This window comes from Lytechinus variegatus, chromosome 16 (assembly GCF_018143015.1).
Source record: "Lytechinus variegatus isolate NC3 chromosome 16, Lvar_3.0, whole genome shotgun sequence".
NCBI classification, from domain to species: domain Eukaryota; kingdom Metazoa; phylum Echinodermata; class Echinoidea; order Temnopleuroida; family Toxopneustidae; genus Lytechinus; species Lytechinus variegatus.
The window spans coordinates 2253077-2268988 of record NC_054755.1 but is presented as its reverse complement, the minus strand read 5'-3'; the positions used below and the strand labels follow the sequence as shown (position 1 = coordinate 2268988).

At 35.7% G+C, this 15912-nt stretch overlaps 1 protein-coding gene across 3 annotated transcripts in view; it reads left to right on the top strand.

Annotated features, from left to right (window-relative positions):
* Positions 1-15912, top strand: part of LOC121429430 — an 81735-nt gene that overhangs the window by 38091 nt on the left and 27732 nt on the right. For all 3 annotated transcript variants that reach the window (XM_041626415.1, XM_041626417.1, XM_041626418.1), the window contains 2 exons: positions 3552-3662; positions 11090-11154. In XM_041626415.1, coding sequence (XP_041482349.1) covers positions 11114-11154 — 41 coding nt within the window. In that variant the 5' untranslated portion in view covers positions 3552-3662; positions 11090-11113. The remainder of the gene's footprint in view (positions 1-3551; positions 3663-11089; positions 11155-15912) is intronic.

Below are 15912 nucleotides of genomic sequence, written 5' to 3'. Positions count from 1 at the left end.
CCGGCTAACTTCAGCCAAGAATACTAATAGTCTCCCAATCTGGCAAACACATTAGAATGTTGGGGGGGTAGATGTGGAAAATCTTTCTCTTTCTCAACCTCCTTTAAACCTAAAAAAGTAATTACCCATCTTGAATTCATGCTGCATTCAATTCAAACCTTTTTGCCCCACACACATGGTTTTCAAAGATATTTAGTTCTAATTTCTGTTTCATTCAGGAGACTTTTATTGAGTTTTCTTGTGTCCTATAGGTCTTTAAGAGGAACGCTCTTGGGAAATGGAGGAAGGGAAAATGGGAGTAGAGACATGGGAGTGAGTGGAAGAGAATAAGAGAAAGATGATGAAGAAGAAGGAATGGAGATGGTTAAGAAATATGGAAGAAAGGGAGGAAAGAGAGAAGAGCTGAGGAAGCATTGGAGAGCAAAAGAGAGAGACAAGATGAAAACAGCAAGATAGAAATGGAGAGGAGAAAGATGGGTGGAAAAGAGTGGAAGAGAAGGGAGTAGTTGGAGGAAGAATAGAGACAAGTGGAAAAGTAGAAAAATTAGAAGAAATGTGGGAGTGGGTGAAAGAGGATGGGATACTTAAAGTGCTGGAAAGAGAGAGAGGGGAAAGTAGTAAGATAAAAAAAGGAGAGAGATGGGTGGAAAAGAGTGGAAGAGAAGGGAATAGTTTAGGACGAATGAGAGACTAGTGGAAAAGTAGAAAAATTAGAAGAGATGTGGGAGTCGGTGAAAGAGGATGGGATACTTCAGGGATGGTCCAGGCTGGAAATATTTATTTCTCAATAAATAGAGTAAAATTCACAGAGCAAAATGCTGAAATTTCGATCAAAATCGGATAACAAGTAAAGTTATTGAATTTCAAAAATTTGCATTATCCCGGTGAAACAGTTCTAGGCATGTCTTTATGAATATTCATTAGGTGGGCTGATGATGTCATATCCCCATTTGTTCTTCTGTATTTTATAATGGGAAATTAGGTTTATTCAAAAAATTTCTACCAAGAACTAAAACAACATGATTGGATTGACAACTGATTAAGTGCATTAGTTATTTATTGCCGTAACTTTTTTCATCATAATGGAGACACATCTTTTACAAAATGGAAAAATGAAACATTTATGATTTTATGTAATAACATAAGAAAAAGGAAAGTGGAGATGTGACATCAACCTAATGAATATTCATGATGATGCGCATATAACTTTTTCACACAATATTGATAAACTGTAAAATTCAATAACTTTGATATTTGTTATCTGATTTTGATGAAATTTTCAGCATTTTGCTCTGTGAATTTTACTCTATTTATTTAGATATGAATATTTTCAGCCTGGACCATAGCAAGATAGAAATGGATAGGCCCGTGTTCTGAAGTTGGGTTTAATTTAGACCACGGTCTAACTCTGTGCTGAAATTATAGGAAGCCAAAGTTCAAAATTTTTGTTGATATTGTATATTTCATATGTTTATTATTTTGTTTCCTTTTGCTTTCATAATGAAGAAAAAATACTTCAGTCATCGTTCCCAGACAATCATGAACAATTTGGGTGTCATATGAGGTAATAATTTGAATGTGCACTGTTAAGGATTTGTGCTCCAATCGGCTCTCCATAGTTAAAACACAACTTTAAACCAGGGTTTAATTTAAACCCGAGTTCAGAATATGGGCCATAGAGTTTATCTATAGTAGATGTGGACTAATTCTTCTCAAGCAACTATAGTATGGGAGTGGGTTCTAATTTTTTATGTTTCTTGCATAATAGAACACATATCCTTACCGCATGGTGTATCTATAATGTCATATTCCCCATGTTTAGTACAGAAATTACTGTGTTCAGGGAGATAAGTTTTAGAGGATTTAATTTCATGAGTTGCCTGGACGTAATGTTCTCATGTAAATATACTGCGCTATATAAACGGAACATTATTATTATAATATACATACAAATCAAGATGTGATTTTGCTGGAACTGATTTGTGAAATGAGTAAAAAGAACAAATAAAACCACCCCCAAAATGTACTTTTTGCTACCCCGCTTTCAACAATAGCCGGTATGAGAGTCCACTTCTGCCAGATTATTACACGTTTCCTCAACCGTTAGACGGGAATTATTACTGTCAATCCTGTTATGCCAGTGGGATTGCTAAAAGAAAATTGTTCCCTCTCACTTTTCATTTGATGTGCATTTTATTGAACTAACTTTTTTGTCATTTCTTATAAAAAGTGAAGTCAATCTCTAAAAATAAACATTTAAAAGATTTTCCCCTTACTTTCTTGTGAGCTGAATGTTTGCTCGATCCTGTATTGTCACATGAATTTCCATGAAAGCATGTTCCTTTTGCGTCTTTTCTCCTATTTTGGGGTGAGAGTTGGAGGCGTAAAACCTCCATCATTGATTATTTTGTCCTGTCGGACTTGAATTGGATATGGGCAGAGGAGTAAAAACCATGAATGCTAATTATTCTCATGTTTTGATAAGATAGGACTGGTTACATAAACACTTGTCATGTGAGAGCGGGAGCGTGTTTTGGGATATTCATGAAGCAGGTTCAACATCCGTCAGGTTATAGCGAAGCGCCCTCGCAGCTGAGATGGGTAATTATGCAAATCAGCTGTTTTCACTGGTTTAGGCTAAAACACAGGCTTGTGAGCTCTGGGGAGCATTCCATGAAACAAATTATCAGTGATTTTTACCCACTATTTGTTATAAGCTACTGAAATCCTTGCATGTGATTGGCTTAGAGCAAAGTTGTCAGTGAAAACCATCCTCTATTGTTTTCATAGAAAGTTTTCCAGATCTAGCTGCTTTCTGGCAGGATTAAAAGATGACGTGCTTTAGGTGGCTGTGATGGGTTTTAGCTTTTTCAGATTTACATGCAGGTTTATGAATTTTAGTAAAAAGAATAATTCATGTGATTTAATCATTGAAAATAATTGGAATTTCAAGATGAGCACAAAGAAAACCGAGGAGGGTAGGAACTGAAAATTAGAAGAATAACAAGAAGATGAAAAGAGGAAGAAGAAAGGAAAGAAGAAGTTGGGAGGTGAGCAGAAAAGGGGAGGAAGAATAGAATAAGACGAAAGAGTAAATTTAGAAAAGAACATGAAGGAAAAAAATGCAAGAAAGGAAGACTGTTAAAAAGAAAGAGGAGTTGGATAACATGGAGAATCAAACCACAAGAAGACGATGAAGCACTGGCTATCGCTAAAGCAATAATCTCATCTAGCGGTCATCACTTGAATGTGAGAGCGTCCATCGAGGGGACTAGGACAAGTAGCTCAGCAAACATGAGACGGCCGATCTATAGTAACCCTCTGGATTTGGGATAAGATTTCAAGATCGAGTCCGCCAAGTGTCAAGTTCGACCAATCTGTGCCTAGATCCTGCCGGCATGCATAATTCTCTCACTCTATCAGCCTGACAGCTGAACACATTAAAAAACAGAATATCTGACATTGTGTGTTTTTTGCCAAAGATATATTCATGCAAACTTTATTCATTTTTTTTTAACATGTATTTTATTATTTTGCATTCATTTATACAGAGTATCAATTCAAGTAAAGAGGATAAAGCAGCTACTAGTATACAGGCCTGTTACAGAGGATATCTAGGACGTAAACTTTATCTACAACTACTTCTAAATAAATTCAACAAGGTAATTTTTTTACATAGCCCATGACTTATTTATTTCCTTTTTATTCATTTTTTAAACTAAACTATGTATCTTGAGGTTCACTGTTATATCTGCGTGTGCAAGATATTTTGGTTTGCCATGCACTTTCTGGTGGGTCTCATGTTGGTGAATGTTACCCAGGGAATGGAGAATGTTCAAAGATAATAAATGGGATAGAAGTTTAGGCCTTTCCATATTTTTTTTTGGGGGGGAGTGGTGAGGAGGGGACAACCAAACATGCCACTTGCATACATGTAGCATACCTAAAACAGAGAAATGGTACCCTTTTAACATGTTTTTCTGGTCCCACTCAGGGGCCAGACGTTGGTGGAGGGGGGGAGGGTAAACTGCCGATCAAATCTATTGCCAACTTGTCCACTCATCACATGGTCTATTTTCATTTAGTCTAATGCTATTCTGTCCATCAACATGTCTAACAACCATTTGGTCCAATGATCACTTTGTATAATCACCATTTCGTCTATGACTATTTCGTCTCATAACCAGTTGGTCTAATATCCATTCCCTTTTCATTCATTTTGTGCAATATAACACTAAGTCCAATTAGACCAAATGGTATATGGACTAAATGGCTATTGGACTAACTGATTATTAGATGATATGGTGAGTGGACAAAATGACCGTGTGGATAGTGGATGAATCGATGGTAACCCAAATGATATCAGACGAGTTGATAATTGGACGAATTGGCATTAGGTCAATTGGGAATAAACCTCGGGGCGCCTCATCTTCCCCCCCCCCTCCCACGATAGGAAATTGCAATGCTCTGCTATGCATGCATGCATATACACGTAGCAATGATTCTTCCGGTGAAGAGTGTTGAGAGAAAATGCTGTTGAAACCCTAGTATAGGGGAAGAGAAGAATATAGGATGAGTGATGAGATTCCTAAAGCATGGCGGAAATACAATGATTGAATTCTTACATTATTCCATTTTCATCACCGTTTTACATGTATTATCATCAGTATGAAAGAAGGAGTAGCATACACGTAATTGATCATATCTAATTCTCATACATTTATTTCCAAATTTACATGGAAATCGCTCTTTAAAAGAGCAGCTGCAGAGGAAAGATGAAAGTGGAAGTAAGATAAATAAATAAATGAACATAAATATTTGAGTGAATAAATGGATGAAAGGAAATATCAAAATAGAAGTAGATGAATAAAAAATGAAAATGATGAGTAAATAAATAAATTGGTTAATTGATTATTAAATATAATGACCACATATTTAACATTCCAGTATTAGTAATTATTTTCTTTTACCTTTGCAAGTCATTTTTATGACCAAATAGGTCAATTTCTTAAAGAATGTAAGCAAAACCATATTAAATGTTTAATATTAAAAAAGAGGAAAAAAATCTCATTTTAATCACAATTCCTCTCCTCAAGAAACGTGTCAAGCACATGACCATAACCTGAGGGAAACCACATCAAACTGTAGATGATATGAAGTGACCATTAGTAGGCTAATATGAGGAGTGCAAATAGGGTGAAGGATGCACCCCTTGCTGGAGTCTTTCATTATTCATACTGGGAGAGTTGGTCCCCTGTGGTAACAGTTGAAAATCCTTCATTAAGATGGTGAAATGCTCTATTTAATGGTGCATATCTTTGTGGGTCATGGGGGAGGGGTACTGTTGGTTAGAGGAAGGTGCATCGGCAGGGAATATATCATATATATGATTTTACAACCATTTGATAGAACTTTTCTTAGTTCCTTCCTCACTTCTTCATCTCTTTGTGAGTTTACTTGTAGGCCTATTTATTTCCTCCTTTCTTCTCATCTCTGTCTCTTGTTTTTCTTGTATTAGATGGTCTTTCACCCTTCCTGTAGTGTTCATCCTTTTTGTCGGTCAGTCTCTCCTTATTAAACCTGTTTTCTCCTCCTGCTCCTGTTCCTTCTCCTTTTTCCTCTCCTCTTTCGTTCCCTTCCCTTCCATTTCCATTCCTTCTTTCATCATGTCAATCTACCGTATAGTACCTCTCACATGCTTTCATATTCCATTCATCTTCCCATCCTCTTTTAGCCCTCCTCTTCATACCCATGCTTGAAGGGATTTGTATATAAGCTTTCAATCTTGTTACGGTGATTGCAAAGGAGAGAGAATGATCACACTCCATGTCCCCTCTTCAGCTAGAACTTTCCCAAGACTATATTTCATAAAATGTGTTTATTACGCCATCGTTTAGATGCAAGTAATGTGGAATACCCCCTTTAATATTCAGACAAACAATAGTTGCAAAAACTTCCTTTATTGAAATTATCTTTTCATATTCAAATTATTGAAGAATCAAGTGTTGAATTTGAATTTCATCTATAAAAGTGATCATTTAATTCAGTTTTTTATACTTTAAACAAGTTCAAAGCAAAATAGAAAATTATGTTGTATATGCAAATATATGAAAATGCATTTAATGAATAATTAAGGTGCGCTGCGCTTAGAAGTCAACAGATGTTAGTGAGAAATTAATAGTCCTTCTGTGGATTGAAAGCAAGTTCATGCTCTTTTGACTTCCAGCTTTTCTTCTATCAGATGAACTTCTCCTGTTTCATGAAATATCCTCACAATTGAAATTATTAAGCACATTATGCACCAAGGGGGGAAGCAGGGATTTGTCGTTGAAACCAATCTTCCAGAAGCTGGTGGGGTGTGGAAGCGGCTCGGAGAAGGTATTCCGGGTTCCGCGCCACCGGCCATAAGGGAAGTGATGATGAATGAAGTCTAGACGATCAGATGAAGAGGGTATTAGCTGGTATAGCGCACCTCCTAATTGCATTGTGTCGGGGACGAAAGAAACGCCTTTAGTCACAGAGAAGATGCAGAGGAAGGTAGCATGCATGGAGGCAGGTCTGTGCTTGATCACAGCAGCATACCATTGTCGGTACTTTACAGTTGAAATTTACTGTGACGGTTATATCATATTTTCTGACTTCACAAGAACAACGCTCCCATCACAAATAGTGAATTATGATGAATGCAATGGTTAGAATACGTCATGAGGTGAAAGATGAAATGATCCATTCAAATATGGGTAGCGAAGTAGAATCAAAATGGATCATTTATTTCATCTTTCACCGAATAAAGTAATTTGTACATTGTGCAAATAAAAACCAGTCATTATTTGTTTTATATGATACCTAAAACAGATCCTTTTCGTTTGACAGTGCGAGAGCGCGTCTGTTGATTTGTCACATACATCGTGTGCTTGCAGCAGACAGGACTGTTTTAACGTGTAGCACCGGTGGTCTCGACGACTGCGTGCAAAGGACAAAATCGTATGGATTAAAAATTGCATGGATGATGACGTCATAAAATGGGCTGGATAATCGATATCAAACAACCAATCAAATGACAAGGATCTACAGTACCTAGATGAAAGTTATTGTTATGGTAACTTTGTCATCCAATGGTAACTGTCATGACATCCTTTAATTAGTACTGGATGGTGAGCACTCTGTACCTTAATTGCTGTTGTACAACGCCTACTAAGCTTATTGTACGCGATCAAATGGGAGGCTGAATGTCACACATTCGTACCGTTGCACGCAAGACGTACCATCCAAAATGTACCATTGCACGGCTTTAGGAGGTGACGTCACAATGCGATTTCATTTAGTAAAATGAGCGTACATCCCGCTGTCTAAATTCGCAATGCTGTCCAAGATCATGTGCGCTTGTGGGATTTTGCTTTTCGCTTTCAATATTGTTGCTCCCTTTTCATAGATTACTGGAGGAGAAAACTCATGTTTTTTTCATATTTTCGCTAGATTCCGAGGCGTTGTACAACACAAATAGCGAATATTCTTATTCGTGCAATGGTGCAAGATTTTGCATGAGGTGAAAGAAAGAAACGCTCTATTCAACTCGGCTAACGCCTCGTTGAATAGAGCATCTTTCTTTCACCTCATGTGAAATCTCACACCATCGCACTCATGCCTATTCACTATTTGTATACATGTACCATTGGATGGTAGTTACCATATTAATAGTAACTTTTATGCAAGAGGGTGTTGTATGACTGTATGTGATAGCCTTACACTGATGATGCATACTTGACATTTACACTGTAAATAGTGGTTTTCGTTGAATGACTCACAGCATTGCAACAGTGATATTCTTTCTATATCATTCTTATACAAGCCCTTAACAATAACAACACACCAAAATCAACAATAAAATGATTTTGAAAAATGATAATCCATTATTATATAGCTTTTGATTAACTAGAAATGTAAATTTCCTTATTCTTAAGATATCGGCTGAATGTTTGATATATACATATGTTTTGTTTTTCATAGTTTAAATTTGGAGATAATATGTGACCATGTATATTGGCTGAAAAAATATTGCCATGAGGATTTATGTAGAGTCTGTCTTGAAACCAGCTGCATTGCATGTCCTGCCCCGGTTCCTGAGTAGAATTCCAATGTCATAACGCTTAACCTCTGTAGATAATTGAATTACGTCTGGCTAATCATCATAACTTCCAGGCCATCAAACTCAGACCAGACGATGTTGACAACATATACATTGCAATCTACATTAGTAGACGATCGGCGCAGGCATGCCTGTGTGCCGGTTTCAAATATCTTCAAATGTCGATGGGTAATAACGGTAGGGGAAGGCGGGGTAAGTTGTGACACTTTTTGCATTTTGCATATTAGAATTGATATGACTAGTACTATTGTAGAAATAAGTACCTTGCCTTTAAATTTGATTCTTGGGAAATGTTTTTCATCTACATATAACTTTCTACCCCCACACTGAAAGTCATCGTGACCTTTGAAAAAACCGATGTCAAATGGCTCAACTTGCCCCATATATGGGGTAAGTTGTGCCACCGTCTGGGGTAAGTTGAGCCACAAAAACTATGTACAAAATGTATGGGGGGGAGAACCAGCATGTCAATTTTTTGTTTGAAGTCTTTTCACTTGCTAATTCTCTATAAATACTAACATCCTTTAAAAGGAAAAGAGCAGTCATGTAAATTTGCTCCTTTCAGCCTGCATTTCAATCGATTTTTATGGTTTGTTTGTTTTTAAGATACATTACCATAAGAATTACCATGGCTCAACTTGCCCCATGCTGTTTGGCTCAACTTACCCCAGTCCGAACTTAGTGCGATAATTTTGTATCCACACATTTATTATGCATCCATCATATAAAAGACTATGACAAGAATGAAGATCCATACCTGGACTAACAATGTTGTTATCATGTCTTTACTATATTTAAAGACGTGTGTGTGAATAAAGTACTCATCTATTTCACACTCTTTTTTACTTTTTTGGCTGAAATTCATACTTTTCCCTCTAAAAAACTACTTTTTGTTTCAAAGTGGAAAACAATATGGTGGGGTTAGGGGTTATGCTATGGGTCATCAATACATGACACCACCACAATGTCTGACTCATTCATTATTGGCCTGGGGCTGGTGGCTCAACTTGCCCCTATGCTCAACTTACCCCGCCTTCCCCTATTGTCTGGGGCATGGCTTGCTCCTCTTTGCACGGTTGTTAGGTTACATCGGGCTGAGTATTGTCTGACGGGCCATTTAATATGACAAAACATGCGTCAGATTCTGCATTTTTCCGGTTTGTGCTAATTTTCGTCATGTCAAGAAACATTTCCTATACGACTTCATCTTTTTGATCATTTTTGTCAGCATACATAATTCTATAATTAGAAATCTAGTAAACACATGTATACACTTTCTGGAGCATTGTCTGATGGATCTTTTAATATGACAAAAAAAAACTGTGACAGATTCTGCTTTTTTCCGTTTTGTGCTCTTACTCAAAAGGACATATATTTTCAAATATTCAACTATTATAGTTAGTTTCCAGGATCTCAGTTTAGTTAGTTAGTTTAGTTTACTCCAACGATGTTGTAGGACTAAACCTGTTCATCGATCGAAGTAGAAATGTCTATTGGTGCTCTCCTACAGTCAAAATTAGGTGCGCTACTTATGTTGGCAGGGGTGTCGTAGACAGCAAAAAATTCCATGAGAACACACGCGAATCGAAAATCACTCAAAATCATAGGCAATCTTCTCAGGTATATCCTTCTTCATACAAGAACTGTAATAGGGCAGTGCTAGTAAGCAACTTACATTCAATTCAAGCAAAGTCCCAAAATTTTGCATACATGTACATTTGTACATAATTGGATTAAATCCAAATAGACCTGAATAGTAGAGTTGCATTCAAATTCAATTGTAACTCAACTTTCTTGCAATACCAAATTACTCATGAATGTTGGGACTCACTAATTTGCAACTGAATATTTCTTTCACTGCCCTGTTAATATATCAATGTTGTGGTTGTAAATTTCTTTTTATTTGAAGCAGGGGTAATGATAATAATATACATTGGAATTGGTTATTTCTACATAGTTGGCACTAAATGCATATTTTTTATTATTTACCTAGGGATTTTCTTTTAATTCTAAGAAATGAATCTTAAAATGTGTAAGCACAACTTTTTGTATAAACTGAGGAACTACACACATGTTTTCAATGATGTTTTCAACGATGGTGATGTCTTTTGATACAGTGTTTATCTCCTGGATGATAAATGAGGCCAAACAAATTTTATTCAACACAAAATTTAGGTTTTCAGAAGTCTTTGTACCCCCTATCTCTCTGTCCTTATTAGGTTGATTATTCCTGTATTAAACCAAAGTAGGTTAGTGCGTCACAACCTGCCCCCTAAAGAGCAGCCATTTTCTTGTTGACATTCTGAGATAAAATAAGCCCCTCTGCATAATTCATTTTGGTACCCCCTTCCAATGTTAAAGATGTTTCTCACTCTGTCGAGATAGAACAGAGCTTGGTGCAGCACAGATTCAAGACTCGGCTTTCGGTTAAAGCATGGAGAAACTGGTTTAAGGTATAGATTTAATCATAAGAGTTTATGGTTTATTTCAGATGCCAGGGATTAAAAAGGGTGAAGTTAATAGTGATTGGGTGGATAGGATAAAGTATTGGGGTAAGGTTAGGCATGTGATCTTTATTAATCACTCCCTATTCCTCTGTTTTATCATAAGAAACTTTGTTGGTATGAGATTCAGTCTATTTCTAGGGGAAGGAAAATATGTCTCTTCCAGGCTATTAAGTGTTTCGTGTATTGAGTTTCACCAAAATAATTTCACCTTCAGATTTTATCAATTTGAGGAGGGGGTTGGGGTAATTAAAATTCATCCCAATTAACCCTTCCTGAAATTGATAAAACTCTGAATAGGGTATACCTTCAGGGCGCTTCTAGGGGTGAGATAATTGGTGTTCTATTTATCACATGAAAAATTCAATCCCTTTAATGAATATCTATATATTTTTTTTATTTTTTATCCATAATAAGTATTTTTTCTGTATTATTTCAGGATGAGGAGCAGAGGAGGAAACACATGTTAAAGCAAGTCGAGGAAGGAGAATTATTGCTTGAAAAGTAAGGTTTTTTTCTTCAATCTTATTCTCGGTATCATAGATTTGTTTGAATGCATTTATTCTTGATCTATGTTTCGATTGTGTTTTAAGATGTCACAGAATTTGTTTTAATTGTTAGAAAGAAAATGCTTTCATGAATGCAGAGCAACCTAGCAGAAAACACAACAATTGTCTGATTTCCATGCCACGAGCTTTAATACATTTTAAAGACACCATACATTGACAGTTTTAATTCCTTTTACATGGTTTGCAACAGATTAACTATTGTGCTTAGTAGGACAATTACAGAGTATCCGGATGATAATGATTTATTGTTTATTTACATTTAGATCGATATAAAAGTGAAATTCCTGAAAGTCTTGCTAGTTATAATGGATGGTGGATTCCAGTCCAAAGTATTCCTCCATTATTGGGCTTTTTTTTTATTGAATTGAATTTATTTCCGTTAAAAAACAAATAACAATACATATAAAATGAACCATGTGAATTGATAAATAAAAAACGGGAGGATGGCCCTACTCAGCAGCATCAATCATGGTGCTGCTGGTCTACCGAGGGGTCCTCATATAGCATAAAAGAAAATTACACAAATATAAATTATACACAATATAAAAATAACATACCAAAAAACAATAAAAAATAAAACTAATCGGCCATAACATCTAGCCCCCTCCCTCCCTCTACGTTAACAATAATAATGAGAAGGCTTTTTGTGTAAAAGTTCCTCATGATATTGCAACAAATCAAGAGAAAATGAAATATCTCAAAATTACTTTATAGTATTATCATGTTTATCATTATAACAATATTTATTTCACAAAGAGCTGTTACATATCCTCTTTTGATGTCAGATACATGCAGTAATTGACGCAAAGGACAAATTTCTTCTGATCAATTTCCTGTGATAAAGGGTCATGATCTTGATCAAGGCACCGCTAAATATTGTTCTATGCGCTGAACTTGAGCTCTCTGTTTATGTATGGAGAGAAGATTGTTTTTCATCGAAAGCTTAATGATTTAGATTTGAAAGCTGTACGCTATCCGGCAGCTGGTGAAGTGCCAACCAAACACCAAACCAAGTCGGCTTTATATAGCTCCATCACAATACCTCGTACCAACAAAAAGTCACTTGTTATGACGCGAGACGGCGTCTCATATTGCCCTGCATCTGAAAACGACTGACAAACATACTTCCAGTGGGTGAGAGGGGGGGAAAGAGCCGACCATGGACGTCATGGTTTTCAATTGTCGCAAACTCCAAAGTATTGCATGCTCACGTGAGGGAGTGTTGAAGATTAAAGAGAGAGAATTGATTTGTATTTTTAGATTGTGGAAGAGGACAGGTATTATGGGATGCTGGTTGTCTCTTGTTCTGTTTAGAGAGGAGAGGAATATTGAAAATTGATTTTATGAGCATTAACAGGAGAAGGTCAGACATCTTTGTTTTGTACTATTTATCAAGTGAAAAGTGGTTTGCTGTATCACGTGATCACTACAGATTTGTTTCAGCGAAATGCTTCACAAAATACGTGTATAAAATTACAGTTGACTTTACAATTGAGTATGGCAATCATTTTCAAAATTGCAATTGATTATATGTGATATATTTACAAGTACATTCATAAAAATAATTAGGATTATCAGAAATTTGGTCAATTAAAAACTATAAAATGGAAATTGTTTTCGATCTAATATCACACTTAATGTTTTACAAATTTGAATAGCATTTTTGGTCATAAGAGAAAAGCCCTCAACTATTATGTACAGTCCTATGTAAAAATATGCTATACAAAAGACTTTATGCATTGCAGTCTTTCAAAAGTTTGGAGCAAATTGTGATGCGATACCAGGAAATTATTCCCTGCAATTCAAATGTTTGAGCTGTATTTTTCTACCGCAATCAGTTTCATATCAAATCCATGTTCAGTATTTAACAGTCCACGGCTGATGAAATTCCATTATCAGTGAAGAAGACACGAGATTGCCTCAGATTCAATAAAAATCCACTCACTGTTTTTAGTCTATTGATTCTCCTCGATATGGGTTGTAATACATGAGAGTGATTTTGTCCCTGTTTAGCATGCTGTTGAGAAGTAGAAGGAATTAACTCTTTACTGAATGTCCCTATGGCACTGAGATGGTAGGACAGTATGCATTTCTCTCCAAAATTAAACTATTTTACATATTAGAAACAGACTATTTTATTTTTGTACTTTGTTCTGAAATGTTTTTTGCTCAAATTCACAGTTTATTTTAAACACACGTACACACGCACAACATTCCTTCATCTCAAATTATATTGATAATTGCTTAAAACTGACAGATAATTTGAACTGATTGGGACTTTGAATATTCCCATCCTTTTATGTATGCTTCCATGTGCTAATTTTTCTTTTGGGAGTTTTGGTCTGAATATTGGAGTCATTTTGCATCTGTGCTCAATCATATGCATTTCTCAGCAATTCAATTTGAGTGCAATGAATATGTAACTTCTTTCAAAACAATACTATGCAGGCATTCACATGCCTTCAAAAACTTGACTATGTCTAATTTCCATTTTTCCCCTAAAATATTGGATGGTTTTGACTTGAGTTGCATTAGAAATCTGAATTTACTTAGTATGATAATCTGCCTGCTCACCAGACAGTATACTCTGGCTATCTCCTGGCTTTCATTTTCATTTACGTCATTATATGACAGTAATTGATCACTGCCAGATGGAAAACTATCTTCCATCCAGAAATTATGTTTCTTTTATAGATGACGAATTGTCATTAGCACAAACATTTGAGCTCAGATTGCCAATAGTTTCTATCATTGTACACTATGAATCAATGGACTTTGACATATCAGCGTTTATTGCAAAAGAAAATGTTTAGCTTTGATAAATATACATGTATCTATGGCCAGGCTGTAAATTATGCCTGTCTCTTTTTGTCATGCTGTATAAAGAGTATACTGTACATGTATGAAGTTGAAAGATGAACATTTGTATAGTCCGCCCATCATTATTTTGATTGATTCTTTCAACCATTATTGAAAGTAAATCTAGAGTAGATGTTAAGTTACTTTACAATGGATCAAGGAAATTTCAATTTATGTTAAGGTAAGATACAATTAGTGAACCATATCTTTACTTCTGTTTTAATATCAACTACTAACAAGATGAAAGTCATTAAAATCAATAGGCCTACTTTGCTTCTTTTAGTATTTCATGTAACAATTGAATTTTTCTAAGACATGTCACTAAAACTTATCTCTGTGTTTAATGCTTTGCATTTCAGTAATATAACTTCATATATTCCTTTTTACATCAACAACTACACACAATTGTATTTTCTGTGAGTATGGTATACAACAGTACAACTTATTGTGAGATTGATTATACATGTACACCCTTCATATTTATATCCATATCTTCATGGTCACATGCCCCAAGAAATTTTGAAAACATTTTTTACCGATCATTTTCACAAAATCACCAAAAGTGTACACAAAATCCTTCAATTTCACTTTAGAAAATGCAAAAAGCCTCAATGACAAGCTTGGCTACTTAGCTCCCTCGCTTTTGAGTTTCTTTGAACATTTTTACGCATCCTCCCCCCCCCCGGAAAAAAATTCTGCGTACAGCCATGCTTATCTTGGACTTCATAGGGATTTTGATGGACATGACATTACACAAATTACGATACCATACACTTCAAAGAGTGTAAACATTGAGATAGTACACATTTGCCCAATATTATGTATGCTCTTGTAATAAGTTGTCCAAACAATTGTTTCTCTGTCCATGGTTGATCATGTAATAACCCATCTCTTGAAGTTGTTCATTTCCTGCCCTAAAGGAACATGGGATGAATTCCAAGAATCCAAGATATTTAATCCCACGCAGCATGCACATGAAATGGACTTGTCAGTTGCCTTCTTCCAACCGAGCTTAGCAAGTGCATTATATCTAGTCTGAGGTTGAAGGCAACTTGAGACATACTTGAGACATTTCAGTAAAACAATTAGTCCATCGATAGTCGGTTCGCATACCCTAATTCATGCATTTCATAATTCTTACATCTCTGACATTCTTAATCACAAGATGTACAAGATAGCATGGGAAGCAGATGAAAATTATGAAAATGTAATAAATATATAACTTGAAGTTAAAAACTGAATAATTAATTCTGAGTGCCTTGGAGACTAGAGAATAAGGATTAATAAATAGAATTGAAATTCAAATCCTCTGAAAAACGTAGTGTTTTGGTGGAATTTAGAATAACTTTAGAAAGGGAAATACTTTATTGAGTACATCGTTAATCCTTCACTCAGGATCATGATAGAGTGATGCCATAATTAGAGCATAGTGTGTGTACGTGCATCATATGAAAAGAACAAATTGTCATATTGACAAACATATTGTAACTTGAAGCATTCGGTTCAAATTTATATTCTATGATAAAAGTAATAAGTATGAGACTTGTATAGCACACTTTCCATCTTGATTAGATGCTCAAGGTGCTTCAGAGCAGAACAACAACAAAAACAAATTACATATAATACATGTTTGAATAACAGACCTATTATAGGTCAATGTATGTCAAAAAGTACTCTTATACAGGTATGTTTTCAGGTTGCCCCTGGAGGTGGTCACTGAAGTCTGGGTTTTCAAACTCTGTGGAACAGAATTCCACAGGTTTGGCCCTGCATGAGCGAAGGTCCGTCCCCCCCCCCCCCCCCCCTACAATTTCTTAGAACCTGGAATTTTTAA